The sequence below is a fragment of the Stigmatopora argus genome, chromosome 6, assembly GCF_051989625.1.
Source record: "Stigmatopora argus isolate UIUO_Sarg chromosome 6, RoL_Sarg_1.0, whole genome shotgun sequence".
Classification (NCBI taxonomy): Eukaryota; Metazoa; Chordata; class Actinopteri; order Syngnathiformes; family Syngnathidae; genus Stigmatopora; species Stigmatopora argus.
This window is the reverse complement of record NC_135392.1, coordinates 10128417-10147370: the sequence shown is the minus strand read 5'-3', so window position 1 is coordinate 10147370 and position 18954 is coordinate 10128417. Positions and strand designations below refer to the sequence as shown.

The 18954-nt window shown below is 40.5% G+C and overlaps 1 protein-coding gene across 3 annotated transcripts; it reads left to right on the top strand.

The window, feature by feature from the left end:
* Positions 1 to 143: 143 nt before the first annotated feature.
* On the top strand, positions 144 to 18926 carry atxn7 (ataxin 7). 3 transcript variants are annotated; one of them, XM_077604008.1, is made up of 14 exons: positions 144 to 332; positions 1153 to 1252; positions 4119 to 4376; positions 4549 to 4617; positions 8848 to 8952; positions 10752 to 11043; positions 11450 to 11696; positions 11775 to 11910; positions 12073 to 12155; positions 12592 to 12866; positions 13040 to 13229; positions 13321 to 13442; positions 13724 to 14837; positions 15105 to 18926. In XM_077604008.1, exons 3-14 carry the CDS (start codon positions 4127 to 4129, stop codon positions 15120 to 15122), a joined length of 2901 nt encoding a protein of 966 aa, XP_077460134.1. In that variant the 5' UTR covers positions 144 to 332; positions 1153 to 1252; positions 4119 to 4126; the 3' UTR covers positions 15123 to 18926. The 3 variants fall into 3 exon arrangements, with proteins under 3 accessions (XP_077460134.1, XP_077460133.1, XP_077460135.1); XM_077604007.1 differs by having other exon boundaries at positions 11450 to 11910; XM_077604009.1 differs by having other exon boundaries at positions 145 to 332; positions 11564 to 11910.
* Positions 18927 to 18954: the final 28 nt, after the last annotated feature.

Here is an 18954-nt window from a genome sequence, read left to right as displayed (position 1 = left end):
TCGGAAGTCTAGATGAGTATATTTTTCTTTTTTTTTAAAGCGCCCTGGTGACCCATTTGTATCACGAATTGATAGTGTACAAATCCGCTTGAATGAAAATAGAGCCACTGTACGTGAGCTATTTACAGGGGCGCGCTTGACGAAGGCTCAGTGACGTCACCTTCCCAGAATGCAGTCTGGTAAACAGACATGGAAGCACCTGGCGAAGACCTCCACAGAGGCTGAGCCGCGCACTCGCTCTTTTTCGCCGTGTCCTGCCCCCTCTGCTCCTCGCATCCTGTTGATTTCAATCGGCCTGCCGTTTGTTTTCACCTACGGCACCCGGAGGATCGGTAAGGGCAAACTTGCCGGGGCTCAGCGACGACTGCTGATGACTTGTGCTGTGCTGTCAGGCTCCTGGCAGCTCGCTCGCTAAATGCTAGTTATGGCTGGCTACGGGCTTTAGCTAGCAGGGCGACGTAGCCACCAAAATGCTCTCTGATAAGCGTTTGGAGCAGCTAAATAACGCCAGAATGGATGCGAGTTACTCTTAACTACGCGGCTCATGTCAAATGGACGCGTCAGGTTTTCTACTTTTACTCAGAGAGGCAGCGATCGTGCTATTTCGCACAACTATCTCACCCTTTTTAAATTGACCAATGATCGTTGTTGTGTTGGGGGGGAGGGAAGGGGGGTTGGAGACGCAAAACTTGTTTTTTGGGCTTGGGACTGCTGGTTCAAGTTCACGTAGTTGACAAGGAGAGACGTTTGTTTTTAAATTGATGATTTGCTTTTCAGTGTGATTAATTAGGACACTTTTCAAAAGTTCATTTTAGGCTTAGCGTATTTACATTTATTATAAGGGAGGTGTGCGAGAATGTAGCAATCGAACGTTACTTTCTTATGGTAATCTTAACATGTATATTACTTTGGCATAAACTTGATCTATTTTTTTACTGGTTTGCCTTGTCTCAGGCAGAGTTGTTTTAGGGGCAACAACTCAAGTTGTTTGGGAAACAAACAGGAAATGCATTCATAACCAGGTTCAAAATTGTGATTATAGAGAGGATTGTAGGAATGTTTCATTTTGTGCGCAGATTTTTAATTGACAATTAGAGAAATAACATTATACAAAGAACTTTCTCACTCGTCAATGCTCATCTGTGTTTTCAGATTTTTTTCTTCAGTTTGAGTGGCAGCCAGCGAGAATCCAAGCTGATGTGGATCACCTGACTGAGTTATAAATACGTTACTTTTTTCTTTATTTGCCAAGGTAATGTCTTCCTTCTTTATCACCTTTTTGCCCGTTGAATTAATAAGGGTGGCTATATTGCAAAGAACAGTGCTTTATTAGTATAATTACAGTGGTGTACCTAAAAGGCAAATCAGTATACTCAAACTATTAGTTTAATTAAGTTTATAAAAGCTGCAGCAAATTTCTACAGTAAATGTCAAATTCTATATAACACAAACATGAGGAAACTCAGTTCTCAAGTTAATTCCACTTTGCATATGTATACTTTTGGGAATTAGAGCTGCTGAAGAGTAAGCCATGACTTAATCAGATTGCTCTTGATTTTACAAGTTATAAAACAATTCTACTATTACTAGTTTATAGTAATGGTTTCAATGTGCGTTTGTGTCGTATGGAGCACTCTATTGCATGTTTTATTGTTTCACTGAATGGTTGTAAGCTATTATTTTACCTAAGTTTTGATTTCTTCCTCAGATCACCCTAATTTATAATGCATGAAGGACATCTTTATAAATGTATAATTTTATTATTGTGCCGCCTCTGAGATGCCCGGCTTTGATAATTCCTTATTAACAAAAAACATTGGCCAAACTGTTCAAAAGACCCATTACATACAGTATTCTAAAAAAAAAAAGATTAATTCCAAATTTACAGGTTGCAGAGTGAAATTATATTTTTGTGCTACAATTTACAGAAAATTGTAGAAAAGTCTTGATTACAAAAAAGTTTTGAGTGCACGGGAACCATTTCAGTTAGCATAGTTTGACAATTATCCTTGCCTTGACACAATCAACTTTTTATGAAACAGTTTATAAAACATCCCTTTCTAGAATCCCTATCACAAGTTTTTTTTCTACAATTTTGTCACCTGAAATTAGGAAAACAGGTAAAGTTTTTTGTTTACTTCAAATTTGGGGTGTGGGGGCTGTTATCTATTCATTGGCCTCATGTGCTTATGCTGCAGAGCTTTCATAAGCAATTATTGAATATGAACAGAACATGGCATGGTTTCGATAAGGTTCTGCAATTTCGCAAGATTCATTTCCATCCAATGTTGCATTAATTTAAGATCTTGATGAATCTAGAGTTGGACAGCTGGACAAAGCTTTCTCCAAGAGACCCCAAAGATTTTAAATGGGGTTAATGTCTGGACTCCATTTGTGAAAATGATGTCTCATGCTCTTTAAACCAGTCTTTCATAATTTGAGCTCGATGAATCCTGGCATGGTCATCTTTGAAGGAAAAAAACATATATTGGTGGAATAACCTAGTCATTCACTATATTCAGGAATAGTTAGTTAACCTAATTCAATGAGCACATATTGTACTGCAGCAAACTCTGGATCATAAAATTGAGATGGTACTAAAGCACAACATATTGCACATAGTATTTAATTGCTCTGCATTGTGACAACCATGGAGGTATTTACAGAAAATTATCTTCTCTCAATGAAATTTGTTGTCATGAACGTATTTTGCAGTGCTCACTTCCTTTTTGTTCTAGAGCTCCATACTGTATTTAGGCAGCCTGCACATCTGATTTTTTTTATTTTTGTCAGCTTCTGTCAGTCGTTTTACACTTTTTCTTACTTGTTTGATATGTTGCAAGTAAATGTACATTCATGACTATATCCCCAAAACCTATTATAACTTTTCTACCGTTACCCTATTCAATTCAAACCATGCACGACCGAAGCACAATCAAGGAATTTGAATACAATGAGAACATGGACCACCCATCTTCTATGGGAAGTCTTTTCTTTCTTCAGGAAAATTAATTTATTCAATATGTGCTACATGGTAAATGATGAAATGCACCGAAAAGCTGACGTTGCATCGATGCTGGAATTTGAAGAATCTTGCACTCCAGAAACATTGCTTCTTTCCTTGTGGTTTTTCCTAAATATAGTGCCCCTTTGATGGGGTATTGTCATGTTCTCGGAATGTTCTTGAAGTCATCATTTTAAAATATAAACAGTTGCAAAGATTTATAGAGCACATTTAATGTTTATCTGTTTAGTCCATGGCTAGATCAATGTTCTTCATTATTTTTTGAGAAACCATTAACATGCTCACTCGTGTTATATAAATACTGTAAATGGCATTAATTATTAAGTCATCCTCTGCTAGGCAATGTAACAGTAAGTGTTCTGGTAGTGCGTAGAAGGGAATTGAGATTAAGAACAGCCATTGACAGCAATAGACGTCTAATCCATTTCACCGGGAAGAAGGTGGAAGCGATGGATTGACATTAATGACAACTAGTGAGTTAAATCTCACTGGTGCTGATGGACTCCCAATTTATTTATAGTAGGAGAATTGGCACCGAATGTTGACAATTCAGTGCCATTGACGGCAATGGACGTTCAGTCGATTTTGACTGGACAGTTGGCAGCCAATGAAATAGATCATTTATATTAATCAGTATCCAAGAAGTAGCTATTCTTTCCACAAAGAGACTAATGACCCCTGCTCTGTATAACTTTATTATTTATTTTTATCATCCATATTTGCTTACTTCCCCTGCTGGTCATATTATAAGGCTGCCAACATTTGCTTTGATATGAGAGGGACTCCCTAAAAAAACTGATCATTGTTGTCGATGTCTTGTTATATTGCAAAAGATAGTATTTATCACAAAAAGTAATTGAATTTTTAAACACTTTGAATTCAGGAGGCATTGACTATTCATACATTCCCAGAGGCTTGGATTTTTTCCCCCTTTTCTTTCTTAAACCCCTTGCAGGTGGCCTCACGCCGTTTTCTATGTTTTTTTTCCTCTTGTTTATTTGGGGTGAGTCGAGAAACGAGACTAGGCGATTCCGATCGCGAGGAAAGTCCTCTATGTGCCGAGCTGACTCTCGTGTCGTTCGTTACATTGTAGCGGAAAGAATGTCGGAAAGGGCCGAGGATGACGTCAGGGGGGAGCAGCGTCGAGCAGCCAGGCAGCAGCTGAAGCAGCAGCAGCAGCCGCCGCCGCCACCGCCGCAGCCGCAGCAGCAACAGCAGCCGATCCATCGGGGAGAAGGCTCCACAGCAATGGCGACTGTTGCGGAGCGGAGATCCTTACCGAGTCCCGAAATAATGGTGGGACAGCCTTGGAGCAGCTGGGTCGACGCCGCCAAACTCCACGGCAACGACGGTGAGTCCTCTCGCGTGCGAGCCCGACGTTGTACGCCGGAGCGAGGCGGTTGGTGGGCTTCTTTCCGGCCGTTCGCAGGCGGTTGTCGGCCGACTATGAAGGAAGCATAGCGGTGGCAACGTGCAACTATTTATTTGTCTCTATGTCGGGGGGGAAATGCACCCGTTCTTAGGTGCTGATTTGGAGGAAAGTTTCAAGGACTTGGGGAAAAATCGTGAAGCCATGCGTCTGTGCAGAGAAGGTGAGTTGTTGTTTTTTTAAATTAAATTTGTTTTATTATTTCTTTTGCCAGGGCCAAAGGTGTACAGTAGAGTGTTTGGGTTATGTTTTGACGCTCAAGCTGGTTTAAACTGTTCAAAATGCCTTTTAAAACAGATCAGCTGACTTGATTTGTGAAACATGACTGTTATTTATGTTGACAACCGTTACTGAAATAACTTCTTGAATAACTTGACAGGATGTTATTGCATGTAGGCTTAAAATATGCAAATAGTAACACTTGCGTTGTCTTCTTCATGTAAACATTAATTTTGAAAATAACATTAATCCCACTAAAATGTCGACATAGAAAGCCCAATATTATTATTACCCCGAATAAATATTCTCAATAAGCATACGTGTTGGTGAAAGTGATAATATGAAATTCAAATTATGACGTGAATCACTGCAGTTCACATATTATGAAAGCAACTGTACATTAAAATGTACATTTATCTATCAAAAGTAAACTTTTCAAATACAACCTGAATTACAAAATGGTTTACTTAAGTTATAAGAAATATTTAAATACTTTGATTTATTTGTATTAGTATCACTGCTGTATGTTTTCTAGACATAAAATATGGGGGAAAACACTTTTTGCATACCTTAATGTGAAAAAGTTGGGGTAAAAACATGCAGAAAGCAGTGGGCGACCTTTCATGATGTTTTTCCATTGGCTGCTCATAATGCACAATGACAAAATTATTTTGATGTACTGCATGTGTGCACACCCTTCTGTCCACCTCAACGTTGCTCCTTATCAGACACTTAAAGAACCTTGAAAGTTTTCAAAGAATTAAACAAGACAATGGCTGATAAATGATAGTTCGTTGTGTGCTTTGATTGGAGTTCATTTGCGAATTCAAAGCACTCAAATGAGAACGGTTTAGCATTTATTTATTTTAATTTATTTTTTATTTACCATTGGTAGGTTGTCATATAGTTCACTTCAGTTTAATCTATTTGCCATATAAATGACTAATCTTTTGCACTTTTATGTTTTCATGCATTTCAAACTTATCTGACTTTCCCTTGAGCACTTACTATCACATGGGAAGCAGATCTTCGGTATTACTTGAAGCATTTCTATTTGGCCTTTTTAGTTCCCAATCTCCCAGCTGCTAATGGTGGTATCATTGTGGTTTCATGAATGTCACAAACTGAAGAAAAAAAACGTTTACAGAACTGATGTCAAACTCACATTTACAACAGGTCAAAATTAAAAGCTCTGACATAGTTGTGGGCCAAACCCGCTGCTTACCAGGAACCTTTAAAATACAAAGAATCTCTGCCTTTGCACAGAAAATAAAATGTGTAAAGAAAAATAAATTCGACATCAGTTTAATACACTCATTCTTACCCTGATTCACTCTTTTTCTCACCATACACTTTCTTTTTATATTCTTGTGTTAAAGTCCCGCTAGCAGTCCACACATGAAAATGTTTTTTGCATTGATCAGCAAATATGTCTCACCTGTCCTGAAAGCTCCTGTTTTCCATCCTTTATTTTGCTAATTTGGCAAGGTTATGTGTAATTTGGGTAAGGAGTGATCTCATATTTGTTAATGACGGGAACGAAAAGAAAGGAGGGTGCTTGCAGTTCTTCACTGATGCACCCGTCACACCTGAAAAGCTTTCAGGGACTTGTAAGATTATTAGTTCATGTATTTGATATGATCTTGCGGGCCAGATATAGTTACACTGTGGGCCAGATGTAGCCCGTGGGTCTGGGTTTGACATACTTTTCCTGCAGACACGTATACACAGTGCTTCTTTTTTTCGTCTTAATTTTTGGCTGTGGATTACAAGCAATTGTCAAGTAAAAAATAATAGTGACCAATCGCTCAGATATTTTAAATTTTGCCCAGTGAATCCGTTGGTGTCATCACTGTCTGTCCATCTTATTTTGTGCTGCTATGAAATAGTGTTGATTACTGACTCCTTGTCATGGCACTTATCTTGTGTTGTCCTTTCATGGGTCAACAATGTGGCCTGTGTGGAGAGCAGAAACCCTTTTGCACAATTCAAGTAGCACATATACATCCAGCTAACAAATGGTGATACCATTTCTATCATACTGTACGTGACATTGCACACGCAATTGCGAGGAAATGGCCTAATACTGAAACAATTCCAGGAATTATATTATTGCATGTTTTAAGTAGCTTCCACGAAAGGCCATTATATATCCATGACTGTTTTACTTCTAAACTTTCAACCATGAAACACATATGTGTCATTGAACTGATCAATTCTGGCTGTGTGTCACTGTCTTGATAGAACTATATCTGTGTGTACGTGCAGGCGTGTGTGTTTTACAAGTGGCTCTCCTACTCTCTGCCATGACTCACACCAGATTGTCATGCAACCAATGCCACACGATAGAACAGATTATTCCCACACTGACATTGAGTTTTTCCCCCTCTAAATGCACAGCAAATAATTACTTTACTTTAATACTCATACCTTGTGAATGTCACAGGGCAGTATCAGTTGCAGGCTTACATTCATCCAGTGTTTGCCCTTAAGGGATCCACGTAGAGAACATTAATCACTGCCATGGATGAAGATGCTGAAATTAACTGGACTGTAATTTTCTTCACTGTTCAAAACCCTCTGCTGCTCACCATCTTTCTTTACTCTTTCTTGAGCACAACCCCTCTGCTTTCTCTCTCTTTGTGTTACCCAGGCCTGCTTTTCCTCTTTTTCGTTCTCCATCTTTGTACCACAATTGATTTCTAGACTTCTCTTTGCTTGCTTAATGACTTCTTTTCTCTCTGCATATTTGTATTTATTTATTACTTTAAACTTTGTGATTTAACAAGGTATGTACATAGTAAATAAATGTAGACCATTATTTTATTTTTATTGTAGGTTTGATGTTTGTGTTCTTTTTTTAAAACAGTACAGCCAGTGCATAAATCTGTTGGATTAGACTACTGTGCAGATTTGGCTTGAATGCTTTTGCGATTGAGCCAGCCGTTTCTATAGCATTCCAAGTGAGCAACTCTGGCTATTTGGAAATGAGTTGTATTCGATCTTGCCATTTCTCCACTCCAAATTTACTGAATGGATGTGTAGATCATAATAATTGGGGTGTTTTGCCAAAGAATCAATTATCCCCCCCCTTCCCCCCAAAAAATATTGGGTCAAAAATATTAGATTGAATAAGGTACAATTAGGTTTAATTTTATGTCATTTGTACCCCCCTGTGAGTTCATTTAGGGGAGCGGCGTCCTTTTTTTTGCAGCCACTTCAGCTGTTACCAAAGTCTCCCTCCCATTGAAGGAGATATTAAGCAAATTGTTTTCATGCAATTCACAAGCTCAAAGTGGGCTCAGGTCTGTTGATTCACCCATTTAATGAATGCCACTCACTACCCTGAGAGGCATCCCACCAGGTAGACTGTTATATGTTCGTTAAGTAATGGTCCTCATTAGTTTCAGGCCCTGTCGATGATGTTTTGAGGACCCTTCACAGCCGTTGAGTGGTATATATTAGAGAGACTCTACCCTTGTATTCTCTCGCTTGCCGCTTCCACCCACCACAACACCTCAAGCCTTAAGCAATCTCTTAATTATGATTCTTAGATCAGAATAATTTTGCCTATCTTGGCTCATGAGGTTTAGATCAATTGTTAGTGTTATTGGAGCATCTTTTCATTGGTTGTAAACCTACTGTATTTTTCAAGCTTTAAGTCAATAAAATAATGAGTTGTCAATTACTAATATGTTCTAATAAGTAAATAAGGTTTGCCAATAACTCACCGCAACATTTTGTCTGGCACATTATTAGAGAAATAGGAAATCAATTGTTATGTGTTAAAGACAGACAAATGGAAGCTGGATTCCAAGACAAAATCTTTTGTCATTAACTAGCAAATGACTAGTGTGAAAACTTTGGATCACATTAGCCTTCTGTTGTACTGCAGGCAAATAATTGATCCTAATTCATAGTTGCACATTTTACTCTTCAGAGTATTCCCTTTTTCGCCCTATGCCACCTTGATACCCTTATTTAAATGTATGTGATTATAGTCACCGGCTTTGTGCATATAGGCTGTGAATGGGGCTTATTGCATTGGAAATCAGTTGTTTTTCTTGTATAAATATTGAGTTATGTCTTAATATTCATTTTCTGTACTACACATTATGTCTTCTGGTATCTTTGACTTATATCCTAACAAGAAAATGTTCCCCCCTGTGCCTAGATATGCCTATATTTGGCCAGTATCCCGCACAAGATGACTTCTACCTGGTGATGTGCAGCCACTGTAGTCAAGTAGTCAAGCCCCAAGCCTTCCAAGAACATTATGGTAAGTCTTGCAGACAAGTATTCTATCAAGAACAACACATCTCTTTATTCTGAGACAGCCTTCCTTGCGGCCCTTGGGTGTTTTAAATGTGTGATAGGGATGTTTTATTCACAAGCAATACCTAACATAGAGCTAGTACACTGTAAATAATAATAAAAAATAAAGAAGTTGGCGGGGAGATTACTTGTGTTGGGGAAGTCTGGTATTTATTTTTTTCTTCCAAACTTGTTGCTTTCTCAACATAGAAAACTGAGAGATGGCATGACCAATGTTAATAATTTGCTTAACACTCGGCAACAAAAACAAGACAAAAAAATATATAAAATGCTTCCAGTTGCCAATTTTCCAAAGGCAATTTTGTAAGCCATCATTCGATATACTATCCAATATACTTTTTTAAGCACACTGATTATGATTATAGTATATTATTATGTATATTTCAGAGTTACATCAACAGAGTTCGGGTAGAGCTTTATTTTGTTTAGTATTTTTTGACTGAAGCGTTCCATTCATTTTTACATTCCAAAATAAAGGATAACGATAAAGCTAACCTTTTGACGTGAAAAAAGATGAAAACTTCTGTTTCTTTGGGGCCTTGTTTTGTAATCTTTGAATGTGACTAGTGGGATGTTTTCCTCTCCGTATTTCTGGTCTGTTTCTAGAGAGACCTGAGTGTGTGGGGTTTCCTGGGAAGTTAGTGTGCTGTGACTGTGGCCAGGCTAGAACAAGGAGACAGAATGGGTTGGGGGAGGCACGTGATGGGGGACAAGAGCGGAAGAAAGCCATTATTCAGCCGCTACAAAGGTGGTGGGTAGCTTGTTTCTGGCTGTGACAGTGTGACATGTGTTTTTGATTTTTTTTTTTCTTAATACCTAATTACCAAAGAGCAATATGATCACTGTGATTGCATACATGCATCATGCTAAGTGATGGAATGAACATCTTTGGGAACAATAGTTTGTGATAATCATTTTTTTCTCTGTCTAACTTGCCATTTACTATTTGGTAAAATATCTTCACCACTTGTGCTGTCACAATGCCTTTTCATCATGTTTTCTGGAAAACTCAGGCATAAAAATGAAGCTCTTGACCTATTGGTTCTTTCTATTTTAGGGCTGAGTTTGCATAGATCACAAATGCTGCTGAGAATTGTCAGAACAAGCTTTTTAGGTCCTTTTGCAGCCAGCTTTTCTACTTTACTGGACAATCTTGTAGCGAAATAAATCTTTATATCATTATTTGTTGAGAAAAATCTGCCATCTCTGCACCAGTTAGGGCGCATTATATTTTGGATTTATTTATACCGAAGTGATCCTTAAAAGATAAATGTTAGTATCAGTTATAATAATAGGATATATAAAACACCCTCTTGATTTTTTTTCATTTTTAGTAAATGTAGTTTAAATAGTAGGTCACCATTTCTCTTGATGTCAAAATGCACTCTGGGTAGCGATGTATTTCAGTTTCAATGCAAGTCCTATTGTGCCTGTTTAGCGGCATAAATGTGCCATTTGTTCAGTCATTTCAATTTGAATCCAAGTGAAACTTGAAACTGAGTTTGTATGTTCTCCCTTTGCCTAAAAGTCTTCATATGTTTTTAAGAAAACAACCATTCACTCAGAGAATCACCCCAACAGACAATTTAGTCGTCATTTAACCTAACATGGACAGCTTTGTATGAGGGAGCTGGAGTACATAATACCAAGAAGGAAGACACTATAGTGTGATATAAAAAAGACTGTTAATGACTGCTAGAGTGATGGTATTTTATATCTTAGTGCTTTGTGCTCTTCATCCAGAGAGAAGACACAATTCTGCCATCAAGTCAGCATCCTCTTCGCCATTCCCTTTGTCGGGAAGGAATCGGAGTAGTAGCAGTGGGCTTGGGCCTGTAATTGCCTCAGCGTCTCTCACTGGAGTGACAAGTGGAGGGATTGTTAATCGGACCGCTACTTCTGGATCTAACTTCTCTTCCTCTGCAACACCCTCCTCCTCCAATCCCAAGTTACTTAAACCAGCCAAAGACAAGGTGTCGGGAATCCAACGAAGACCTCAGTTTCCCCCATTTAGGATGCTACAGCCGGACAAGATGTAAGTATGATGCCCCTTTGGTTGTGGTGTGGTGCTTGAATTTGCACAATATCATTTTTTTTTATATCTTTACATGATAGTGTACAGTCGGTAACAACTTTAACAGCATCTGCATTGCAGTAAAGTCATCTTAAGACCTAATAATATAGCTTTTAAATTAATTCTATGCTCCTCTGGTACAGGTACAGGTTTATGAGTTACATGTCATGAAACCACCGATAACATTTGTTAAGTAAAATTGTTTGACTATAGGTTTTTTTTCTAAACATTTGACCAGTTACAAAATATTACATATTGCAGCTAATGCAACATAAACTGGTATCAAGTATGCCGCGGATATGTCTGATATATCAAAAACACTGTTAAATGAATAATGGACCACTACATTTTTGTTTTGTCCTTCCAGCTCCACCCATATGTGCACATTTGTCTCTTATCATACCTTTTTCACTGGCTCTGTGTTTCTAACTCTCAGCTTCCTCCTTGCTGCCCTCTTCATTTCTGTAACCTTCTCTTCCAGCCTCACCCCAGCTGTCAAGGTGGAGAAGATGCATCTGAATGTGGACTCGTCAGCTAAGCTGGTCCAGGTCCCCCCTGCTCCCACCACCACGACCACCACCTCATCATCCTCCACATCCTCCTCTAGCATCACTGTGAGCTCCACCACCACCATCACCACCTCCTCATCTTCAGCCCTTAAACCAGGCCTTAACTGTCCCTCCATACCAAAGCCCCCCTTACTGGCTCCTGGCCAGATTCCCAATGGCAAAGGTCACTTGTCAGTCCTTTCGGACAAGAAGCAGGACAGCAGCAACAGCAACAGCACTAGTGCCAGTAGCAGACGCCACATTACCAAGAAAGTGACAGGTCAGCTGGGAGAAGGGATAGTGGTACACATTTGTACAGTTTTTTTTTACAATGTTGTTGTTCTTTCTCATTCACACCTAAAACATTTTTATAAAACAGTTACCTTGCATCCCACCGGTTACATCACCTATTTTTCTTCTTCCATTCCCTCATCCTATTCAGAGCGTGAGTTCAATCCAGATATTCATTGTGGAGTTGTGGATATGACAGCTCGGAAAACCTGCACAAGATCCCTCACATGCAAGGTAACTATACTTCTACTATTTTGTGCCGTTTGCTTAGCTTGTCAAGTTGTATCAATTTGATAATATTCAAGACTCACAGGGTGAATTTTTGCGGATGTTAAGAAATGAGAGCTAGTTTAAAAAAAAATAATAATTGACTGCTTTGTTTTCATTTTCACACTCTTAACACTAATTTTGTTTAATTTATATATATTTTTAACTTGGTTTGAGCTTTGTTCTTGATCAAGATTTTGGGGAAAAATAAATTCAATTTTATTTTTAGCTGTATTTTCCAGTCCTATTACTGCACGTTATTGAAACATTTGCCGAAATCTCTAAATGCTATTGGGTGGTGTTTCGAATTTTGAGGAGATAAAATATATGAAATGAAGTTAAAACTAAAAGCAGAAAATGTTTTCTCTAACAAACAGTTGTGACCATTCTTTTGCCACATTAGACACATTCCTTGAGCCAGCGGAGGGCAGTGCCAGGGCGGAGGAAGCGCTTTGATACATTGCTGGCAGAGCACAAGAATAGAACAAAAGAACGGGAGAGAGAACTCCACCAAACCCATTCCCAACAACCTCCCCCTCTCAGGGACCCACACCCCTCCATCCATCTCCCTACTTCTTATGATGTCCATCCGGTGTCTCATGGCAACGGACCCGCCCCAGACGGCAGCAAGCTTCTGCCATCCAACAAACCTAAATTTCACAGCCCTGTACTTCCACGGTCAGTAATGGCTAACCCAAGACCTCTTTCCTTTGTGCAATGTCAGGTCTTGGGTTCTTTCTGAGTTCCGTGACACTAAATAGAGGAATTTCATCGCAAAAAACAACAATAACTATAAATACTTGTGTATGTAGAAAAATGGATAATCGTTTGGTCCTCTTTCTATCCAACAGATTAAATAACACACATGGGGCTGGTACCGCTGCAGACCCCGCAATAGTCCACGAACCACCACACCAGCCCCAAAGTACCCCTGATGGGTTTTCTCGAGCATCAAGTGATGAGGGAGAGAATGAGGAGCGCGAGGAGAACGCTGACAAACTGCACTGTCACTATTCAGGTTATCACCCTCGACCTTTAGCTGTAAGTGTAGTCTTCATAAATGCTCTTAAATTCATAATTGTCAATTGAGCAGATTTTGGTCAGTGAAAACTGATGAATACTTTTGTTTCAGTACTGTACTTTTGGAAGTCGACTGTTTGGGAGAGGTTGTTACTCCTTTGACAGACGATGGGACAGAATGCGATGTGCCCTCTCTACAATGATGGACAAGCATGTTAATTCACAGATGTGGAGGTAAGAACCCAGATGTGTGTTGGGATAAGGCTGACAATATGTTTGCAGAATAAAAATAGCACCATCTTCATTGGCTGTAGATACTTGCCAAATGTGGAAAATATTTACACCCGATCCTTTTTTCGGGCCTGCAATCCCCCTCTTTGTTGCCTTTCTAATACTACAGGGTTGCAGTTGTTTTACTCAGAGTTTACTTCCCTTTTGTTGTAAGACTTTGAATGTTTATACGGTGTACCACCTTGGAAACAAAGGCACAAGTACATCTCTGATTTTTGTTCCAGGAAAATCCCCTTGGCTTCAGAGAATAGCTCTTCCTTCGCGGCACCCCATAGGACAAGCACAAATTCTCCTGGTAGCACCCCGTCAGGCTTCCTGGGCCCCGCTGTCACTATGCCTCTGACCCCCTATAGCCAATCCTTCGAGGGCAAGCCCGTGCTCTCCTACGGGACTACCTTAAATGCCCGCAGCTCCCCGCAGGGTGGGCCAGAGCACCCGGCCTACGGCACCACACAGGCCCGACAAGTGTCTTCGTCGCCGCAGATGCCTTCAGCCCACTTGTCTTCATCCTCCTCTCCTTTAGCTCCTCCGCTCGCCTCAGGCCGGGCGCTTAAGTCCCGTCCCTCCAGCAGCAGCAGCGCGACCAAGTCATCCTCTTTCAGGCCCAAGGAGATCTCCACACCCACCATCCCCACCTTAGTTAGCATGGGCAGTAACAGTAGCAGCACCAGCCTCAGCTCGGGAAAGAAGAGGAAGAACAGTTCTCTCCTCTCGTCATCCCACAGCTCCTCAGAACCTGCTAATGCCACCTATTCTCCCTCATCTTCTTTCAAAAAGAACTGTGCAAATGCCGGCAGCTCAGGAAGCACCACCTACCACCACAGCTCGCTAGGTTCTTCATCCTCATTGTTATCCTCCTCTAACAGTGGAGTACACAGTGTGGGCCTCAACTGTGGTCCCAGCGTGCGCACGAACTCGCTCAGCCTCAAGGCTGAATCTTCCGCAGGGTCAGCGGGCGGCTCCTCGGGCCTGCCGACGCGAGGTCCGCCCTCGGGGAGCCCCGCCGAGTCCATCAAGCGTATGAGTGTGGTGATGAACAGTAGCGACTCCACCCTTTCCCTTGGGCCTTTTGTCCATCACCAGTCTTCAATGGACCATCATACCAGCTTTAGTCACCACTCCTCAGACGGGCGACTGGAAGGCAAAAAGCGAAAAAGCTCCACTGCCTCCAGTGGTATTAATAGTGCTACTGGGGGAGGTGGACTCGGTGGAAGTGGGGGTCCTGGACCGGGTAGACCCAAGGTGTCAAAGTCGCCTGGCATTAACAACATCCACGGGAAGCACGGACGGAACATTCCAGGGACGCCGGGGCTAACAAACAACTCCCATTTACATCAGGTGGGTAGTGATCGTTCCGGCGCAAAGGCGTTTTAGCAACATGGGTGGTAAGTTCAATTGTTTGTGTACATCTATGACCGAAGCACTGAATATAGGCACCATACCTTAAATTCAACAAAAGTTTTGTCTCTAAATGTGTGACCACTTTCAATATCGATGGAATGCGAAAGCTAAATATTACTATCTCTGTTGTTCCTATAAATCCTGTGCACATAGAGAATATTGATATTTCTGCTTGACACATTTCCATGCGTCTCCTTCATGCAGCCAAAGGCTCGTCCCTGACAGTGGTCTCAGCCCGCAGAGTCTGTGGATGCAGCGTCATGATGGGGAAATAGTCAGGAGTAATCTACTCTGGACTGTAAGAGGCCTTCTAAAACGAAAACCCACACTACCCTCAGTTCACCAAAATCCTCAGGTTGGAGATGATCTGGACTGCCTAGCGAAGTCAAATGTCCATACTATTTCTCCAAAAGCCATTTCTGTTGGAGGGTGGCGGACAAGCGGTGCTCAACGGAGGTTCGCCGCGAGCCGATCGGGCCGCGGGCATCCGCAAGCACGGTATTGTCCCATTATTCTGAGTGGTCTTCCAGAGGGTCGCACCGTGGGAGAAAGGAGAGCGACAGCCATGAGTCCCCAGGGTGCACTTTGGTTTTAGGTCAAGGGCTCTTGTGAGCTCTGTGGCCACAAGCTGAGCAATTGGGGAGACAACGAGCCAATCTCTTCCTTGTGTGCATGTGTGTGTGCGTGTGTGTGTGTGTATGTATGTGCGTACTCTTCAGTGTGTACAGCAAGCCATTTGAGCATTTACTCAACATTCTACATGTACGCTCAATTGTCCATGTTCTCATATGTGCTTATTCATTACCGGTAAAACAATTCATCACACATTTGGAAATGGAAATTCTCTACATTTTTGCATACTTGTTAAATGACTATGGCACCTTGGTAGAACAACTATAATTTCAGAGAATTGCTCTACATTAATAAATACAAGTTGATCATGTAGCTTGTCCTGCTAGTTTTGCTTTAGTAGTATGAGTATAAATGTGCCTTAGTCTTTCTGCTAGACTGCAAAAATGTGACAGTTTTTCCATTTCTGTGCTCTAATCGACCAACTTAGGTTACCAGGACAAAAAAAGTATACTGTTTATAACTTTTGTAACACCATCAGCAATAAAACTAGTGTCTTACCAGTGATATTTTTCACATAGGACAGTTCTGCGTCACTTCTGTGAGGCAGTTGACATCAATGTGTTGCTCATAAAAATGACATAAAAATTCTGGTCTAACAGCCCTTTTTTAATATTTAAATTTTTTCCATTACTTTAAAACAATGTGTAGTTTTAGGGCTAAAACTGCTCCTAAAAAATCTGCAACAGATTTTGATTCGTGGGCTTTTCATCGATTTAATATTATGGAGACAATTACCTTTCCATAAAGCCAATAAATAAAACGCAATTGTAACGGGTTTGGAAATGTCAAACATTTGAATGAAAGCTGATCTTTTAAAAAAAAATCTATTTAAACGATGATGTTTCAATCGATTTTGATTCCATCCTGGCCTAACCAATCACTACATTGATCCAAATCAATGTTTAGTTCTACTGGTAGCACTACTACTGCAGTTTTGCTGCGTAATTTTAGCTGAATTGTTGAACTTGTGACGACAAAGAACATACTAGTACAGGGACATTTCAGCGTACCAGTAAGAGGTGAAGGTGTTCAAATGGTTTTCCCATGTTTGTATGTGTGTGAAAGAAGACAGAGTATTTTACTCATGTAAGCTTCTGCTGGACTACTAGAATTTGTGACTCAATTTCACCCCCAGCGCCTGATCTCAGAAGCCTTGGAAGGAGAAGAGGAGGAGCAGCAAAGGTGCTCGCTTCTCCCGAAGACACTCGATCACCTTGTTTCATGCTTCTTCAGTCGGATTCTGCTTACTCGTTTGCGGGCGACGTGCGGTAGCTTGAGAAGGGCCGGTTTTGTTTCAGTGCCCCAAAGAATTATGCAAGTGTTACCTTATTCTGACTTTCTTCTGAGCTTTTACACTGTATTACAAAGAATCTTCGTATATGTGGTTGGGAAGGGTTGCATTTTTCAAATGTGAAAGGGTCACCTGACGTGCCCTCTCGCTTGAGTCTTTGTCCATTGAGACGGATTTGAACCGATTTTCAGAAACTTTTTAATGCGCAGAATGATAGCCACAGTAGACCTCCTCCCCAACTGTGAACAGCACTAAATAACTCCGCAGGCGATGTTTATTTGATGACTACGTAGGCTTGCCAAAAGCTGCTACTTTTTGTTTTTTACCAACTTTTAGTTGGGTCAGCGAAGTGGTTGAAGGTGCATTGCCTGTGTGGTTATCAAAAAAATCTGTGCAAATCGTATTATGACAACGCAAGCTTTTCTGATAAATATCACAATTACTGAGGGGAGATCCGATGTGAATTGTAAGGTGTTTTTTTTCCTTTATAGAGAATCAGGTATGGTACGTCTTAACTGGAGCGAACTTTATGCATGTCAGCCGTCTTCTGTGGGTGTTCTGTCTCTTGTGTGTTAAGCAAGACCCAAACCCCCGATATTGAGTTGTGATGCCTATGTGCATCACTCGGGTAAGAAGTCTTATTCTTTGGATTCCTTGAGTCAAAAGTACAGCCTGTAATCAGGCAAAACTCTGCACTCCCAGTGGGATGTTGGCTTCTTTTGAGCAGTCTTTAAGTAGGGTTTGTGGTGTAAGATTCATGCAGATGGCTTCACAGGACATATTTTAACATTTGGCAATGCCAGTTGATTCTTGGAAACCTCCACTGATGTCAGTCAAGAGTGGAAAGTAGATTTTCAAACTGTTCTGGCCTCCCGTGCCCCCCCCCCTCATCGCTTATGTAGTTAAAGAACAAAAAATATTTTGTTATGGAATTGTACATAAATGAACCGTGTATTTTTGCACAAGCATTTTTTGTACACGCAGGAATTTTTGGGTACCGTTTTGAAGAGTCGTTATTTATTTAGGAAGCCAGAATTTGATTATTTCAAGTGTTTCACTGCCAAGTCTACATAAAATGCAATACACGGATACATAGTTGTGTGTAGAAGCCTCTCATGAATCATGTACTGGGGTCTCTTAAGGGACAAAGGTGAAGGGTTTTTCCACTGTAGCAAGTGTCTGTCAGCGAATACCTTTATTCACTTTTCAAGGTCTCAAATCACATGTGCTTTTACAACACATATTTTGTTGCCTATGAATCAACACAACTAATGTACCTGTGTGACCCAATCAGCCTGTGACGGACAGGCTGGTGTCCAGCCGGCTGTGCCGCCCGCCAGTCATACACTTGATCTTAGAACACTTTCCTTCCTTGGTTGCTGTTTTCGAAAGCTGAAGGGGACGACTAACGGCCATCGCTTGCATTGTCATTGCCAAACCAGTAATTTGAATCACAGCTTTTCAAAGAAATATCAAATTAAGAAAGTGCCTGAATTTGTTTCACCCTGACTCTTGGAAGACAGTGTTGTCAGGTTTTTATTTTTTTACCTTACTTGAATGTTCTAAAGTGTCGAAATCTGCCTATGAACCCTAAACGTGGTACAAAACCTGAGCTTGCCAGCTGCCCAGTATCAAGCCGTAGTAGTGTGTTTGTGTTCAGTGAGACTGACAATACGCTAATATTTCCTGTCATTTGTTTGTGTGGCTCAAGCCTATGGTTTACTGGGCGTTGTACATTACAACATTCAATCTGGTTCTTTGTTTACCTTTAACTTCCACTGACATCTCAACTGAAGTTTCCATCAGGTGGAAACACGAGGAATTTATTTTTATTTTTTTAAATAGAACCATAGACTTGGAATGTGAACGGAAGAGTACAGCTAATGTCTGGGGTGGAAGACTACCCTTCCCATGGCAAGAAGCCTGTAGATTTTTTTTAAATGAGCATCAAATCATTTTCAGCTAGACTTTATGTATTGGCTGCTATGTAATTCATGAACAAAACATAGGTTAGAAGTAATATTTAAAGAAGAAAAGATTGTATAGTATATTTGTTTTGTAACAACTTCTGTAAATAAAATAATTTATACTATTTATACAAATTCATGTCTCTGCCTCTTTCCTAATAAT

What these genes read in the sequence shown, in the direction of transcription:
- atxn7 (XM_077604007.1), top strand. Translation starts at nt 4,127, where the DNA reads ATGTCGGAAAGGGCCGAGGATGACGTCAGGGGGGAGCAGCGTCGAGCA. An exon ending in CATGCGTCTGTGCAGAGAAG is followed by an intron (nt 4,618 to 8,847) that starts GTGAGTTGTTGT and finishes CCCTGTGCCTAG; the next exon opens with ATATGCCTATATTTGGCCAG. An exon ending in ATGCTACAGCCGGACAAGAT is followed by an intron (nt 11,044 to 11,449) that starts GTAAGTATGATG and finishes TTGTCCTTCCAG; the next exon opens with CTCCACCCATATGTGCACAT.